The 17,832-nt window shown below is 47.8% G+C and overlaps 1 protein-coding gene across 1 annotated transcript; it reads left to right on the top strand.

Annotated features, from left to right (window-relative positions):
- Positions 1 to 1,507: 1,507 nt before the first annotated feature.
- LOC308656795 (KN motif and ankyrin repeat domain-containing protein 4-like) lies at positions 1,508 to 17,557 on the top strand (the record flags this gene model as incomplete). The annotated part of the gene is made up of 7 exons (XM_081308154.1): positions 1,508 to 1,535; positions 1,713 to 3,623; positions 4,849 to 4,960; positions 7,943 to 8,158; positions 9,888 to 9,975; positions 12,242 to 12,461; positions 17,487 to 17,557. 7 exons carry the CDS (start codon positions 1,508 to 1,510, stop codon positions 17,513 to 17,515), a joined length of 2,604 nt encoding a protein of 867 aa, XP_081164280.1. The 3' UTR covers positions 17,516 to 17,557.
- Between the last annotated feature and the right edge of the window lie 275 nt (positions 17,558 to 17,832).

Here is a 17,832-nt window from a genome sequence, read left to right as displayed (position 1 = left end):
CCCAGATAGCTGTCTTGAATAGTACCCATGTCGATCCCATAACTTTGGGTCAATTCACCGATTGGATATCTTCTGCCTTTTCCTTTTTTAAAGAGTGGGTGGGGGTAGGCATTTTTGGGGCAATGTTTTGCTTCGGTATGGTTCTCTGCTTATGGTTTCTCTGTCGCCTCAAGGCCCGCAATGCTCATGATAAGGCTATGATCATACAAGCTCTTGCAGCTTTAGAAAATGGCAACTCACCTCAAGTTTGGCTTGCGCAAATTAAACAGTAAATCTTTGACATGGTCGTCGCACCCCAAGTCTTACGGACATTGCACTGGGATCGACATGTCTTTCCTTGTTATTCTCTTAGTGTTGGAAAGCCCTTGCACTCTGCCGGCTTTCCTACCATTGCACGCAGATGGGTTTCCACACTAGTGCTTTTCTATCGCCTTAAGACCCGTGCCTTTCTTTTAGGGTGTTACCAACTTGTTTATCGTTGTATTTCTATACAGCCACAGTTCAGCCTTAGCTATCCCCCTTCGTCCACCATCGTCACGATACAGGATGCGAGGCAAGGCACTGCACTTGAGTGATCCTTGAAGTGGACCTCAAGGAGAGCATGTCCTATTGTATGCGGGTTAGACGCGTCCACGCCCCGTCCCACGGAGAAAAGCGTAGGCTGATATGGCCTCAGATCTGGGGAAGGCGCCTCCTTGGGGCTGAGCCATACTATGCAGCCCTTTCTGCACAGTGGGATAGGACCTCTACTCTCGCCTGTATTGTTTTTAGAAAACAAAAGGGGGAACTGTGGTTAGCCGCTTCGGCGGACTGTGGTCGCCATTACAAGATGGCGCTGGCCTCGTTGTGGTCTGTGACAAACAACTCCTTATTTGGGAGAGTTGGCGCATGGTTCTTTGACACCCTATGAGAAAGCTCCACGTGGCAGCTTTGCATTGGGCCTTGGGATACTTTATTAAGGCTGGGAGGGGCTTCCGGGAGTTAGTTGAAGAAAGTTCGAGGATCCGAATAAACGGCTGAAAGAAGATTCCTGGTGTTGCGTCTTCCTTGCGGGCAAGGGGGTCGCGACAGGGAAAGAGCATTAGCTATGCAGGCTCACTTGTTCCAGTTCTCTCTGATCTTCTTGTAACTGGAGGCTCAGGCATGGGAGGAAGCTTCAATAATGTAGGGGGCGTAACTCCTTGATACCTCCAGTGTAGCAAGATTTACTAGTTCCCATTTGAGTAATGCAAGTTTCTTATTTATGCTGAGCAAATTGTGTATCTCATCTTTCAAAATCTTCCATATCCATAATTGCCAATTAGTCCCCCTGATGTGCCAGTTCCTGACCACTTCATTTCAATGGTTACATGACTCCAACTGGGAAAAAAAAGTATGAGATAATGTTGTTTCTCTGGTCTGCAGGCAGATTCCACAGCAACATCTGAGATGACATACTGCAAATAAAAATCATTCCCTCTACCTGTTCCCTTGCAGGCACTGGCTAAATACACATTGCTTTAATAAGATGGTTTTCCAGTACAGTCAAAAGGACTGTGAACTTCTCAGCACAATTTAGAGGCTAGAACATTTGGGAGAAATCTCACGTGACATTGTCAAGTTGAAATCACAGATATTAAGTTTCATCACCCTGTAAATTTTGTTAACTTTTCTTCTCCTCCTTCTCCTCCTTCTCCTCCTTCTCCCCACCTCCTCCTCCTCCTTCCTCTCAGCCAAAGACCAGATCTCTCGGGGGAATGAAGAGAAAGACCCTCCAAGGAGCCACCCCTACTCTGTGGAGACCCCATATGGCTTTCACTTGGACCTGGACTTCCTCAAGTATGTAGATGACATTGAGAAAGGGAACACCATCAAAAGGATTCCTATCCACAGAAGAGCCAAGCAGGCCAAGTTTAGCACGTTGCCCCGCAATTTCAGCCTTCCCGACAGTGGGGCTCGCCCCCATGTTACTATCCCCCAGCAAAACTGGTCCCCTGCAGTGCCAAGGAAGGTGTCACCCAGGACCCAGGAGCAAACCCAGTCACTGCTGCTAGGTGATCCTCCCCACGCCTCAGCCAGCGGGAGCCAGGTGAGCTATCATAGGAAGGCCCTATTGGCGGAGGCCTCCAGGCAGCTGGAGGCTGCTGCTCCAGAGGAAGCCGAGCTCACTTCTGGGAGTGGGCGGCCCCAGCTTTTGAGAGCATCCAGCATGCCAGCCACGCTGCCACAAAACAGGGCCTTGGAGGAGCCAAACCTAAGCGCGGGTCTCCCAGCACCTCCTGCCTTCCCTCCTCTGCAGGGGGACGGCAGCGTCTGGGATGGCACCTTTGGCCCAGCGGAAGGATTTGCAGGTTTTCACAGCTCCAGCCCTCGAGCATCAGCCCAACTGACAGTCCGCGACTTGGGAGACCTGGTGGCAGGGCTCCCAGAGCTAGTCCAGGAGGGGGCTGAGCCTGCAGAGGGGGAAGTGAAGGCTCCAAATCACCTGTTTCTCCCAGGGCCTCCTCCTGCATTCCAGAATGCACTCCTAGAGGATGTGGAAGGGGAACACCAAACCAGAGAAGCAGAGGGGGTTCTCACCCCTGGCTCCTCAACACCCAGCCCCCCACCTCTGCCATCTCCCATCCCTGAGAATGAGCTCCCTCTGGAGGAAATCGAGCTCAACATCAGTGAGATCCCACCCCCGCCGCCCATAGAGTTGGATGTGAGAAGCATCGGCATCCGGGTAACTGAGGAAAGCCTGGGCCTTGCCCTGGTGGACCCCAACAGCATCTCCACCCTGAAGGAGCAGGTCTCAGCCCTTGAGGATGAATTGTCTGGCAGAACCAAGGAACTGACCCAGGTCCGAGCTGCCCTTCAGCAGCAGGAAGAGGAAATCAAGACGCGGGAGCGGAGGATTCGCGAGCTGGAGTGCACTGTAGCCCAGTTGGAAGAAAAGCTTAGCCAAGAGACGTCCAGAGATGCCCAGGGCCAGGCTGATGCCATGGTGAACACTGACCCTCCCCGTGGGCTCTTCCCAGGGGAGTCATGTGACAAGAGCATCGGGGTCAACCTTCTGAGCATCACAGACTCTGAAAGCTGGGGGGCCAGGGGAGAGGAGAATGGCTTCCTATGGGGGCAAAATGGTCACACTGGAGCGGGTCAGAGACTGGCAGAGCCTGTGCTACCGCCCCAGCTCTCACTGCCACAGGGACCTGAGAAGGTCCTTGCCTCCCCTTTACATTGCTGCCTCCCCACTGAACTCAGGATTGAAGAAGCGGGCTCTGAGCACGAGGGAGGCCTGCAGGCAGGAGGCGAGAGCCTGGCCAGGGCAGCACAAGGTTCTTCATGGAGCAGTGACAGAGAAGCTGCCCCAGGGGTCAGGGAGGAGCTCCCAGGGAAGGAGCACCCTGGAAGACCACCAAGCTCTCCAACAGATGCCACCATTGGGCAATATGTGAAAAAGATCCAGGAGCTCCTGCAGGAGCAGTGGAGCTGCCTGGAGCATGGGTACCCGGAGCTGGCCAGCGCCATCAAGCAGCCTGCCTCCAAGCTCAGCAGCATCCAGAGCCAGCTGCTCAGCTCCCTCAACCAGCTGCTGTCTGCCTACTCAGCCCAGGCTCCCCCACAGGAGCCTGCAGCCCCACCCTCCTCCCCTCCAACTGGTAAATACAGGTGCCCAAGGCAGGGAACCTTTTCTCCTTTATATGACAAATCCAAGGGAAAAGGGGTTTTGGTTACATGAGTAGATTTCTAAAAAGATTTTAGCACCTCCAGGAGCCTAGTGGAATAAAAACTGACCTGTGTAACCATGCGGGCCGCACCTCTACTCTCCTTGTATAGGTGTGAGTCTGACTGCAGGGCCACCACATACAGCTGTACAGATAGTGTCAGCCACAAAGATGCCAGCCAGGGAGGGCAAATAGGAGCTGAAATCCAGCCCACGCTCCCTTTGCCAAACCATGTGCCTGCAGCACTGGGTCTACCCAGAGGGGGCGCTGTTCTCATTTCATCACACAAAGGCAAAGTCTTGGCCAAGGGTGGTCCTGCCCTTGGCCAAGGGCATTCCTGCTGGAACAGGAAAAACGCTTTCTGGCCCTCCCACATCAGAGGTTTTCTCTAGCCTGGTTTTGGATGAGCATTATATAGAGATTGGGAATTGTTCACTGTATTTTCTGTGCGCATGCATGGGCGCAGGGGCTCACATGGGCCAGAGCAGCTCCTCCTCTTCTGACCCATCTCACACTCTTCACTGTTGAGGAGAGTGGAGCCATTACCATGCTTGGCTCAGTGGGCAGCATGCAAGTCTGCTTCCTGCCACAGGTCACAGGTTGGCTGCCTTCTCATTTTGGCACTAGTTTCCATCTTGTCCCTTGGGAAATGCCTCCCATACCACTGAGCACAGCATGAGGTTGTGCCCTTGCTCACATGTCTCCAGTGTCATCACTACCCCCACATCACAAGTGTCAATGTGCACACGAGCTAGAAAGGACTGCTGAGGTGCCCTTGAGTGGAGAAGGGTACTGGCCCATGAGTCCACAGACCTCAGTTCTATTCCTGCTCTGCCATTCCCCAAGGAAGCCTGAGTCTCAGATTTCCTAGCCATAAGATAGGGACAACAATGACATGTGCCCATGTGGTTCCCTGGGAGAATGTTCCAGTCTCTCTACTCAGCCATACAGAGAGGGGCATCATTAACAGGAACCATTCTATTGACAGCCACCAGAAAACCAGACTTCTGCCCAAAGTCCCCAAAACATTTGATTTGCATTATCTGGTTTCTGTCCCTGTCCACCTTTTCACACACCTGCAACCTGTATCCCCTTAAAGGAAAAGCCCTGCTTTTGCTACTCCAAGATCTTTCTAACCTGTGATGTTGTATCTACCTAGAGAGCTCCCCGCCGACCAGCCTTAAATCCATAATGAAAAAGAAAGACTATGGCTTCCGTGCAGGAGGTAATGGGACCAAAAAGAACCTTCAGTTTGTTGGGGTTAACGGTGGGTAAGCATCGCTTGTGAAGCTCCGACTGCCTTCCCTGCTACCTCTCCTGCTGTTGTCCTCGGTGCTGTCTTTTCTAGGGGGAAGCATCTGGTTTTTGTTCTTCTGCAAGGGAATTAATCTCCAAGGTCCTTTAAAACTCCATGTCGGGTTTGCACATGTTTGGCTCTTTGCCAGATGTGCTGGTTTGTTGGAACCTCTGCTTTTAATATACTTGGCTTTGGTCTCCCCCAGGGCCAGGACTCTGGGTGGTTTCTGGGAGTTTGGAAGAACATGGACCCTTTGAGGAAGGTCTTTAACCCGAACCATGACACTGAAACTAGTACAATTGTATGTGTTTAAAATGTTTCTCCTTTAACTTACTGCAAACCAAACCCAAGTTTTGGGCAATGAAGGGAAACAACCAGTATATTGATAAAGAACATGAACCAAGCCTTCTGTAGTCTAGGGACTTAAACATTGGATTTAGAATATAGTCATGCAGCTGGGCACAGTGGCACATGCCTCTAATCCCAACAACTCATGAGGCTGAAGCATGAGGATTGCAAGTTTGAGGCCAGCCTCAGCTTCTTAGTGAGACCCTGTCTTAAAAGAAAAGATTTTTTTAAAAGGACCTGGGATGTAGCTCAGTGGTAAAACCCCCTGGGGCTCATTCCCCAGTGCCCAAAAGAAAGAAAGAAAGAAAATTACAGTCACATGTCACCTAACAACCAGGTATACCTCTAAGAAATGCAGCATTAGGCACTTTTTGTCACTATGGGACACCACAAAGTACTTACAAAAGTCAAAACATCTATGATGTCACTAAGCACATGACTGTATTTTCTAAATTGCTCATTCAGCATTTATTAAATGCCAACAATATGCTAGGTGGTGGGTATTAAAAAAACAAAGTCAAATAGATCAAGGTCCCTACCTTTAGCTCTCAGATACGTCAAGAAACAAGGGAGAAATGCTGAAGTGCCAAGACCAGATGTATTAGTCAAGGAAGCACAGGATGCTGTGGAAGCCCAAGGAGGGGTCCAGCCCAGCAGGCGGTGTGTCCGGGAGACTGCCCAGAAAAAGTGGGGATCCTGCAAACTTAAGTCACACAAAACACTAGACACAATCGGGGGTGGCATCATTGTTGTAGTTTCTGTGAGGGAAACATCAGAAATGATGAAGCAGATTGTCAGGTGGGCTGCTGCTCCCGCTTCCTCTGGTATGTGACCCTCTGGCCCATGAAGAACCATGTTTTTTGCTTTTACCAGTTCACATGCAGAGGAGGAGGATCAGCCTAATCTCCAAGCCTAATGCAGGTCAAGCTGCTGCCCAGCGTAAATGCCCTTCACAGTCCCTCTCTGTGCCCAAACCTGAAGGAACTGGATCATGGTTCAGCCTTCTTGTCCACCCCAGATCCTGCCTCGCCTCCCTCCAACATGCTGAGCTCAGGCCCATCTCAAGGCCCTGGCATTTGCTTCCCCTGCTTAGACTGAGCCCCTCCTGGGGTGCGGGAGCATAAATAATCCTGATCTCCATGCTGAAGACTCAGGTTTAATTAGTCTGGGAGACAGTCCACCTACTGGGAATGCTAACCCCCTCCAAGAGTTCTAATGTGCAGCTGAGGTTAAGAACCCATGTCCTAATTGAAGTAGCTCTTCCTCCCAACACTAGCCCATGGCCCTTTTTAACTTTGTGCATTATTCTTATCACTTTCTGTATATAATATTTGTTGCATGTCTGTATCTGCCTCTTCCTACTAGCATATAAGCTCCCCTAAGGCAGGGGCTTTGATATAAGTACTTAGAACACTACCTAGCACATAGTAGGTGCTCAATGAATTTTTTCCAGGTAAAAATTTTATTTGAATTTGTTTTTGTTGTGTTTTGTTTCCTTTGTGGTGCTGGGGATCAAAACTCTGGGGCCTTGCACATACTAAGCAAGTGCTCTACCACAGAGTGACACTTCTAGCCCTAGGTGAAGTTTTTATGGAAGCAATTCTAAGATGAACACAGCTTGGTAAACATAGTATGTCCCCCATTTCTTTATCACAAAAGGAAACTGTTATTCCAAACACAATGGAGAAGAAATATCTGAGAATTAAGCAAAACAGAATGCAGGCATACCCGGGAGACTGCTGGGTTTGCAGATTCAGTGAGCCCAAAGTTCTTATGTAGAAGCCACTGATGGATAAAGGACCTTAGGGGTTCAGCAGCAACCATAGTCACTGATCCCTGTGGCTCTGTGGAGTGTCCTCAAATCCCAGATCTTAATACCAGCATCCTCCATTGGGATCTCCTGTTGAATATCGGCAGGGGAATTGGTAAATCGTCCAGTACTATGCCCCTGGTCTCTGGTTGTGACAAGGCAATAGGATCGTTTATAGCTGAATGTAAGAATCACTGTCAGGAGCAAAGCCACCAGTACCTGAGACCACACTTTTGCTGCTCCAAGTTGTAGTTCTAACAGGCTTCAGGTGAGAAAAGCAGGTGCTTGTTTGAGTATCTGAGTCCTGCTGGGAGCAGGTGCAGGTGAGCTCACCCCTTACCAGTCTCACCCTGGGCTGGGGAGCAGAGAGCTGCAGGAGGTCTCCCTTCCGCCCAGAGATGTGAAGACTTGTCAGGCAATTCAGGGATGTCAGGGTGGAGGTGGGGATGCTAACCTAGACTTGGGCTCCTCTCTGGACCTAACATTAGGATTCCAGAAGCAAATGGCTCTGTGAGAACCTTGGATTGCCTGTCTGAATCATCAAATCATCAGCCAATTCAGGGATAGGGTGTTGGTGTATTTGCTGCAAAGAGCAAAAATTAGCTTTTCTTCACAAATGGCATCCGGCACCAGAGCCTGTTTCTCTGACTGTAGGGTTCCTGGGAGCCTCCTCATCCTGGCCTGCAGGATGTGGTTAGTAAACTGGGGAGTGTGACCTGAGACCTGCCTTGTTCTCCTTGGTGTTGACATAGCCCTGGGCAGGTAGGACAGGACGAGTGACCTCTTCTCCTTCTCCAGCTATGAGACCACTTCCAGCGAGGAGACCAGTGGTGAGGACAGCTCTCCAGAGGACTTGTCTGACAGCGAGGCTGAGAAGAAATGTGATGGCCCAGAACACAGGCGGGGCAAAGATGCCACCAACTGCGAGGCTGGACGGGATGTCCCGGAGGGCACTGACAGCACAGGCCAGGAAAGCGGGTATGGGGAAGAAGCCTCCCATCCCAAGGCTGAGAGGTGAGTCAGATGGGTGCAGAGGGGACAGCCATTCCTCTGGTGAGGGGTGAGGGCATGCACTCACCCTTCCATTCGGTCATTGGGTCATTTGTTGATCCACCCGTTGGGCATAGTTTGTTGAGTTTTCTTCCAGGCTGGGCTCTGGGCAGTGGCTGAACTAAACAGACATGACTCCTGGAATATTCTGTCATAGGTAGAGCTCTGTGGATAAAGCCAACATTCACCTAGCCCTGGAAATGTGATGGATGGACAAGTATTATTTTATATAAGCCTTTTCACGATCCTGCAAGGCAGCCATCACTATGATCCCCACTTTACAGGAGTGGAGATGGAGGCTGCGGAGGGAAGTGATGCTGCTAGCAGAGCAGTTTGGACCTGCTGGTTCTGACCCATACACTTCTCTGCCTCTCTTGTTGGCCAGGTGACACCACCCTGTAAAGTGATGAGAGGCACGTGATGTGATTGGGGGTGGGGGGTGGGAGAGAGAGACAGAGAGGGAGAGAGAGGGAGAGAGAGAGAAGGAAGGTGGTGGGGAAGGAGAAAGGAGAGGGGGAGTTTTTCTTTTCCTGACTTGGAAAAGAAAGTGATCAGCCTTTGGAGCTGACGACACCTTGATCCAAGAACTGCCTCTGCCATGGTATTCTTTGGCAAGGTCCTTAAGCTGGGGTCACCTCCCTTTCCTTATCTGAAAAAATGTGGATAATAGTGACATCTTAGATTTGATCTGAGAATTGTGTGAGAAAAAGCACTAACGTGCCTCACACAGTTCCTGCCATGGAATGGGCTCCTGATGAGAGTAGCAATAGCTGAGTCAGAACCACCACCATCATCATCATCACCACCTGCAGCCTGCTGCTGGGGGAATGCTGAGCAGCAACAGAGGCTGGTTTGTGAGCAGGTGCACAGGGTGCTCTGTCTGGCAGCCCGATGAGACTGTGCTGAGCAAGCAGGCATAGGGGCGCACACCTGCAGTCCCAGCTGTTTGGTAGGCTGAGGCAGGAGGGTCTCAAGTTCCAGGTCAACCTGGGCAACTTAGTGAGACTCTGTCTTTCAAAAAATAAAAAGGTCTGAGATGGCAATTTGATGGTAGAGCGCCCCTGGGTTCTATTCCCAGTACTGCAAAAAATTAAAAATAAATAAAAGTGTGGGCTCTCAGGGACCGGTGCCATTGGAGCCCACTGAGGCTTGTGTGCGAGTCGCTGTGGCACCCAGTGTCAGTGATTCTCATTTTACGAACTCTTAGCCCTTGTGGTTCCTTCATGGAAGAAGGACCTGAAGAGATTTGCTGGTATGTGTTGGGTTTGTTGGATTTTTTTTTTTTTTCTAGTCCACCCAGGAAAAAAAATTTTATCCAGAGTCAGAACAGCAGCCCTCCAGTCCCCAGTGAGTCAGGCATTGTGTTGAGCCCACAGCCTCTGCAACTTGGTTTATCTGTTCCAACAAGAGCAGGATGCAAAGGCTCTTCAGAGCCACATCAGCAGGGTGCTCAGATCACCCCACACTTCTGAGGAATGTTCCCTATCCTGGGGGAGTTACTGGGTTTGGGTGTTTGAGTTGCTGAGAAGTGAAAGAGGAAAATGAGAGTTGTTTTTTTTTTTTTTTTTAATCAACGTGGAGAATGATTACATAAATGTGCTTCTCTGTGTGTGTGTCTCTCTCTGTGTGTGTATATATATATACACACACACAAAGAGACACACACACATACGTGTGTGTTTGTTTTCTTTAGATATAAACCCTCAGAAGAATTTCTTAACGCATGCGGAGCATTGAGCCAGTATCTGCCGGAAACTGGGACCACCACCGACCAGCTCTTGGTACTCTGATTTTCCATTGTTGTGTAAAGATTTCCCACCAGGGTGCTTTGGCCCCTTGCCTTATGCTGGGGTGTGAGTGTGCACACAGGAGTCCCTCTCCTCAGGGAATTCTGTCATTTACCCAAATGCTGCCACCCAAAATGATGGATTATGCTGAGGATGTGGAAGGATCAATCTGCATGAGAAAGTAGGTCAGGGGCTCAGAGGCATTTACCAAGGGAGATTAGGCATGGCCACTGGAGTGTCTGTCACCAAAGTGTTTGTGGCTGAGGCTCAAACCTCTGCCCTGAGGTTGGGGAAACATATGGGTGGAGCGGGAAGAGCACGTGGAATGGGAGCTGTGGGTTCTGGTCCCAGAACCTCACCTGTGAGGCAAGAAGTGAGTGATGGCAAGGCTCAGAGCCTGCCTCCTCATCAACACAACAGTGGTGATGAGTGATGTGTGTCCACCCCCTGAAGCTCTGACACATAATTCCATAGTTATTACTGCTTTACTTAAAGTGCACCTATGGGTCCAGAAACAAGAAAATCCATGTTTGCTCCTTTGTACCTTTGTGGCCCATGGAGATTTGAACATGCGATGATTGGGTCCTACTTTTAATCAAGAGCTACTGACATGGGCACATTTCCCACGGTAGGAGAGAGCTGACAGAAACACAGCAGAACAACCTGTAAGTGTTTTAAAACTTATTTTGCTCTCCTCTACAGAAGAGCCCAAAGAGTAAAAATATTAATTCAACAGAGTTTATTACTTGGCCAGGCAATTTTTATTATTTTATCGTAGCTGATTTGGCATATGGCAGTTCCCAGACTTAAAGAAGCAGTGTGCGGTGTGGATGTGAATTGAAACTCCTGTTTCTTGTTCTTAAACAAATTATGGATCTAAGTCTTACCTCTTCATTTAAAATCCAGTGATATGCTCCTTACTATGAAATCTTTCTCCAGATTTTCTTGAAGATTCCTTGGGTGAAGCAGATATTCCTTTCTAGGATCAGAGAGAGAGAGAGAGAGAGAGAGAGAGAGAGAGAGAGAGAGAGAGAAGGAAGGTGGAGGGAGAAGGAGAAAGGAGACAGGGAGAGATTCTGATACGTAAAAGTCTTTTGGCCACAAGTGATTTCTCTGTTCCTGAATTGGAAAAGCAAGTGATCAGAGGCCATGTATGTGCAACCCCACAACCATACCCACATTAAGATCTGAGCATGGATGTCCCCCTGTGCTCCCTCCTTGCCCCTGCCTGAGAGACAACGCAGGCTATGCAAGAACCCCACTCTGCAGAGACTTGGAAATAAGGAACACAGCCCATTTTTCCATTCCCACTTTGTAATAGGGACAAGTAGTATTCAAAAAAGTTACATACTTCCAAGGTCGCAAGCTGAAACAGGACTCAAACCTAATCACATTGATTTAGTGACTCCAAACCTAGTGCTCTTTTCAGAATGAGCATGAAATCATTCATAACAACCATACCCCAATAGCTTCCCCTCCCCTTTAGGTAAATAATCTAAACTTGTGTTATTTTAAGCCCTTAGGTCATGTTACATACAGAGTTGATGTCATCAACTTTGACACTCCTATGGTCCAGGGGAGCCAGATGCTACAGAGAGCAGGGGTCCTGTCATGGGTGGTTAAACTTTTCCCTTTGGAGAGCCCAACAAAACTCATAGCCAAGAACAGGGTTGGAGATGTAGCTCAGAGGTAGAGTGCTTGTCTAGAATGCACAAGGCCCTGGGTTCAAGTCCTTGCACCACAAAAAAAAAAAAAAAAAAAGGAAAAGAAAGTCAAGAATAATTCAAGCCCACCTGTTTGGGTTTTATTTCCAGCGTAAATTGCGTATGATTGTCTGTATAATGTTGTGACTTTCCAGCTATGCCTAGTATAAAAAGGCAAGAGTCCTCGTGCCATAAGGGGTAAGTCAATGTAGACTGACCATGTGGGCATGAAAGAGAGTTTTAGTAATCTGGTGCACACAGATTGTGACCTCAACTTACACTAGTTTCAGGCCATCACCTAGGAAAGGGAGTTGTTCCTGGTTATTGCAGTGTCATCCCAGAACTCCTTGCTACCTCCCATGGAGGGTTGATCACAGGTCCCATGTGTTCCTGCATTCCCAACCTTGCTGTCTGTCAGTCCCCTACATAAATCCCCTGCAGGGATACAGGGAGATAAGGGATGGAGGCAGAAACATTCAAAGCTGACACATCCTGGTGTCAAGTGGGACATCCTAGACCAGGGAATCTCTCAGAACTGGAATCTTTTGGGGTTTCAGAGGCAAAGCTTGAACACCATCAGTCAAGAGTGGTTCCGTGTTTCCAGCCGGAAGTCATCTAGCCCTGCCATGGTGGCCGCCTACCTGGCTGGAGTCCAGCCTCACTCCCCACATCTCCTGAAGCTGCTTGTCAACTTGGCTGATCATAACGGGAACACAGCCCTCCACTACAGCGTGTCCCACTCCAACTTCTCCATCGTGAAGCTGCTGCTGGACACAGGTCAGAAATGGCTGCACCTGCAGTCTGGATCCCAGACCTTTTTTTTTTTTTTTTTTTAAAGAGGATCTCACTATGTTACCTGGCTGGCCTCCAACTCCTAGGCTCAAGCAATCCTCCTCTCTCAGCCTCCTCTGTAGCTGAGGGCCATTCTTGTACCATACCTCTTTCCAGCAAGAAAATTCTTCACTCCTCAGAGTTCCTTCTTTACTCCAGAAACTGGACTAGACCATATTGCCTATATTATGTCATTCATTCTCCATAATGGACTTATGATATTATTCTCAATTTGTTAGGCTCAGAGAGTTCTAAAACTTACTCAGGTCACAGTGCTGATAAATTGTAGAGCAGATTCTAGATTTGGTCTTTTCAACTTCAGAGCTCTACCACACTGCCTTAGGAAAGGTTACTATTTCTACTATTTCTTGTCTTTCTAAGATACTTTTTAACAAAGTTTGGCTCCATTTGACCAATTGGACTCTGTTATTGTTTGTGAGATAATTATTGATTACTTATCAGGTCCTTACTGGCTACAACCTGACATGCAAAAGAGCAGGGCAAGATAGCTCCGAAGAGGGATGCCGAATGTGATTTAGGGATGCAGAAGAAGTGAGATAATATTCAATGCAGGAGCAGGAAAGGTGCCCTGAAGCAGATGGGGTTCCACAGGCAGAGAAGTGTCCAGGTGAGGAGAGCACCATAGAGGGAAAGAAAAGAAAAGACACCTGGAGGTCAGAATGGCTCCTGGTTTGGACAAGATGTGAACAAAAGTTGGGAAGGTAAGTTGGAGCCATTGGCATGGAGGACTTTGTGTGCCAGACTGACACCTGTTTGAAAGGTGCTGGGAAGTAGTACAGATTTTTGTGTAGGGAGCTCTATCACCAGGGCAATTCTCCAAGAAGCATATTTCAGTGGTAGGAGCAATTAGTGGAGGAAGGATAGGAGGAGGTGGCAGGCTAGTTGGGAGTCCACTGCAAGGCTCCACAGAGAGGTAGTGAGAACTAGATGATCATAGCAGGAATAGAAGAGCAAAAAGTCACTGGAGAGTTAGTGACCACCTGGCTGTGATGGGCCTGGGGAGTCAGAGCTCTCTGTCAAGCTTTGATGGCTGAGAAGATGATGGTGTTGTAAAAAGGAAAGGAGCAAGTGTGGGGAGGCAGATTTTCAGTTTCTAGTAGTCATCCAAGCAAAAATGTCCAGAAAGCTATTGAGAATTCCAAATCCAAAATCTAAAGTAGTAGAGTTTCGGGAGGGGCTGGCTAGAGCAAAAGCACTGGAGTCCTGGGAAAGTTTGGCTCCAGGAATTGGAGCAGAGGCTGATCTGCTCCCTTATTAAGGAAGCGTGGGGCCGGGGTTGGGGGTGGGGTGGGGGAGTGACAGTGTCTGATATCAGAAACCAACAGCTTTCCCACTTCTCAGGTCTTGTTCATCTAACTTAACTTCCTCTGCCTGCTTCCATGGTCTGTCCTGCAGGATCCCACCTGGCATAGCTGTCCCTGTGTCACCACACTCTTCTCCTGTGTTCCACCCAGCCATGCTGGCCTCATTCTCACCTAGCTCATTGCTCCTGGGATCTTTGTATTTTATTTCTATCAAGACTCTTTCCCTTGAAACTCTTTGTAGGACTGGCTCATTATTACCCAGGTCACAGCCCAAATGTCACCTCCTTGAAGTCATTCTGGTGACTCTATTTAAAGGGGTTACACCCCATCTGTTGCTCTAGAGGAACACCTATTTTATTTTTTCTTTAGATGATCTTTTTATGTATTTCTACCCAACAGAATATTAATTCTGTGAAAAGGGGCTCTTGTCTGTCCCTTTCTGTCCAAGTTCCTAATCCAGTTCCTGGATGATGCTCTCTGTTAAAGGAATGAGTAATGGATGACTCTTGGAGTTCAGTTAAACTCCAGTGTACTTCCAGTTCTCCACTGTTCTTTTAAGCAGCCTTGAGGCTCTTCCAAACCGAAAAGGTGACATATGTAAAAATAGCCTAAACTTCTATCTAATTCTCACATCATCAAGAAATTAAATTCCATTGGGTCTGGGGATATAGCTCAGTTGGTAGAGTGCTTGCCTCGGATGCACAAGATCCTGGATTCAATCCCCAGCATTTAAATTCCAGTTCTAAGATTGAGTCAATGTTATTGATTTCAGTTATTCATGGATTCCTGGGTACCATCAACATGGTAGCTCAGTTGAGGGAGGCATATGGTTCAGTGGAGCATGCCTCTGTATTCCACTTCCCATTTCCAGTATTCTGTGCTTTCAATTGAGAACATGAAGAACAGTAGCTAGAGTCTTTTGAGTGTCTTCCCCATCCCAGAAACTGGTTTAGGTATGACATGCATGTTCACATATACAATCCTTGTGGAGATTGTGAAACAGATATTAATTGCATTTTCCAAGTGAGGAAACTGAGGCCCAGCGATGTCAGTAAATTTGGTTGAGATCCCAGAATCTGTCACAAAGCAAGAATTCAAACCAAGATCTGTCACTCTCCCAATCTAGACTTTTTCTACTGCCCTCAAGTGGTTTACAGGGACAGTCTGAGGCTTTGAGAGCACCTAGTATGTGTTTGAAGAATCCAAAGACCAGTAACATGGATCCCTGTCTTAAGTAGCTCCCAGACTTGTAGCCTATTAGGAGTTCTAGGTGAGCTAGGCCAGGACAGCAAGCAGACACCCTAAGATTTGGGTGCTGTAAATTTCTGCTACCATTGATTAGACATCCAGCTAACACTCATCAACTTTAAGGTAGTTTGGAAGCTTCCCCTTTGATGTACTAGCATAGAGGGTGAAAAGAATTGTGCAGAACAGGCCCAAAATGCCATTACTTTCTCTCATCAGTAGAAAGGGTGTTGAGAGTGACAGATCTGTCACACTCCCAAACCTGGGCTCCCTTCAGAGGCCATTGTGAAGCATATGAAAAGCACATTACAAACTGTAAAGTGCTGTACAGAAAGTGACTTCTCCTCCTTCTCCTCCTCCTCCTCCTCCTCCTCCTCCTCCTCCTCCTGCTCCTCCTCCTTACCTGGGATTGAACTGAGGGACCCTCAACCACTGAGCCATATCCCCAGCCCTATTTTATATTTTATTTAAAATACAGGGGCTCACTGAGTTGCTTAGTACCTCATTTTTGCTGAAACTGGCTTTGAACTCGTGGGCCTCCTGCCTCAGCCTCCCGAGCTGCTGGGATTACAGGTGTGCGCCACCAGCCAGGCTGTGACTCATTGTTATTGCGAATAGAACCACAGAGTACACCTCCATAAGCTGGGTCCCTAGTGGTGCAAGCTTGTTGCGTTGGAGCATGCTCAATGGAGAGCCTTTCAGAAGCATGTGGCGTGAATGTGGATCCTCAGCCCTTTTCTGGGCCCCTGGTGAGGACCTCACTGCAGTGTGGGACACATCATGTTCTGAAGAGATAAGAGTGCTGGTAACCTGAGGCCTATTCACACATCTTAAAGCAAACTGAAAGTAGGGGTAAAAACAAAAATTGTTAACACAGCAGTGTCCACCTTCACTCCTAATCAGGACAGGCTTCTGAGGTGGTGCACTGGGTTATCATTCAATGTTCGTAACCCACTCAATCACAGCCATGGTCAGAGGGGCTCGAGAGGAAAAACTGCTAATGAGTCAGCCAGACCAAGGTTTGCAGATCCATTGGCACTCAGGTATAACAATGGCACACTTCCTAAAAATGCTTGGGATGGAGCAGAGGGAATATCAAACAAATGCTGGGTTCTCTCCTTGCACAGAACCTGTAAGTAGCCCTAATTAACAGTGTTCTATAAATTATATTTCTTCTAATGAATTCCTAATCTACAAGAATACTATTCTGAATGATCATTGTTAACACTAAGCTTTTACTATGTGTTACGCATGCTCTAAGAGATTTAAGTACATTAACTATAACTTCCACAATAAACCTATGAGGTAGGTTCTGTAGTTCACTCTTTTCCACAGAGGAGGGCAGCCTAAGAAAGACTGTCTTGATCTACTGAGATAATTTTGTTATTTTGCCCAAAAGAGCAACCTAGGTTTTTCTAATGAACAACTGCACAGGGACAATTTGGTTTTGCACACAATACTACCCTGGAGAAGTGACATCATTTATATAAGAGACATCTGTGTCTCACAATCGTTACCTCTCCTTTGGATAGCCTCAGGACCACAAACCAAGAATTTATTTTCCTTTCTTCTTTACTACTTCATCTCAAAAAGTATACCAGTTTTAGCTGGGTGCAGTAGCACCCACCTGTAATCCCAGTGTCTGGGGAGGCGGAGACAAGAGGATCACAAGTTCAATTCTAGCCTGGACAACTTGGTAAGACTCTTTTTCAAAAACAGTTATATATTTAAAAAAAAAAAACAGAAAATTTAAAATGTGTGTGTGCATGTTGGAGAATTTTTCACACAGTTTTACATTATGTTGTGAAAGTTGATTCTTGTTTTATTCAAAAGTTATGGTGTTTTTATCTCGCTGTTTTTCAAGTGAGATGGTCATTTCTGGAAGACTTTCTATGTTTATCCTAAAGGACTTACATGCCCAGCCACCAGCCTGATTTACATACAGACATGAGTTAGTGAGAGTGAGACCTGCAGTGCACAGCTGTGGGTACATGTGGCTGGTGAGGGATGGGCTCAGGACCCAGACAGTCCTGAGCCCTGGTTCTGCTTCACCTGCACATGAATAGTTTATGCATCTTCTTAGCCTCTCAGAGTCCTCATCTGTAAAATGAGAATAATGTCATATGCTCAGGTTTAGGAAGTAAAGTCATGGTCATTGACCCTTTGGCCATCTCTGGCCTCCTGTGGACCTCCCTTCCTGGGTATCCTCAGAAAACTTGTTAAAGAAAGGTAGCCAGCTTTAAATGCTGCCAGAATTGTAAACCAGTGACTCCTGCTGTGGGTGGCGAGGCTCTATTCTTTGGATTATTAACCAGCAAGCAGCATCTTGTTGACCTGGCTAAAGTGGAGGCTGCCTTCTGGCTCCTTGGGGCTATTCCATCCCTGGTTGCTCATCTTGCAGGGGTCTGCAATGTCGACCACCAGAACTAAAGCTGGCTATACTGCCGTGATGATCACTCCCTTGGCTTCTGCGGAGACCGATGAAGACATGGCTGTTGTCTGGAAGCTCTTAAGAGAAGGAAATGTGAACATCCAAGCAACTCAGGTAGGTGGCGTGAAGGAGATCTCTCTCCTGTTTAATAGATGTGGGAAACCTTCAAGTTTTAGTCTGCCAGTGAGGCAAGAAATTCCATACAGATTCATGAAGAATTTTTCACCCAAGAAGGCTGGGCCTCCAAAGCCTGAATATTTGCTTTTCTTTTTTTCTTTTTAATTTTTATTTATTCTTTGTAGATAGACATGATAGT

The sequence above is a fragment of the Spermophilus citellus genome (genome assembly GCF_964194105.1).
Source record: "Spermophilus citellus genome assembly, chromosome: 9".
NCBI classification, from domain to species: Eukaryota; Metazoa; Chordata; class Mammalia; order Rodentia; family Sciuridae; genus Spermophilus; species Spermophilus citellus.
Note: the sequence above shows the minus strand (reverse complement) of the source record. Positions and strands in the feature narration are given on the sequence as shown.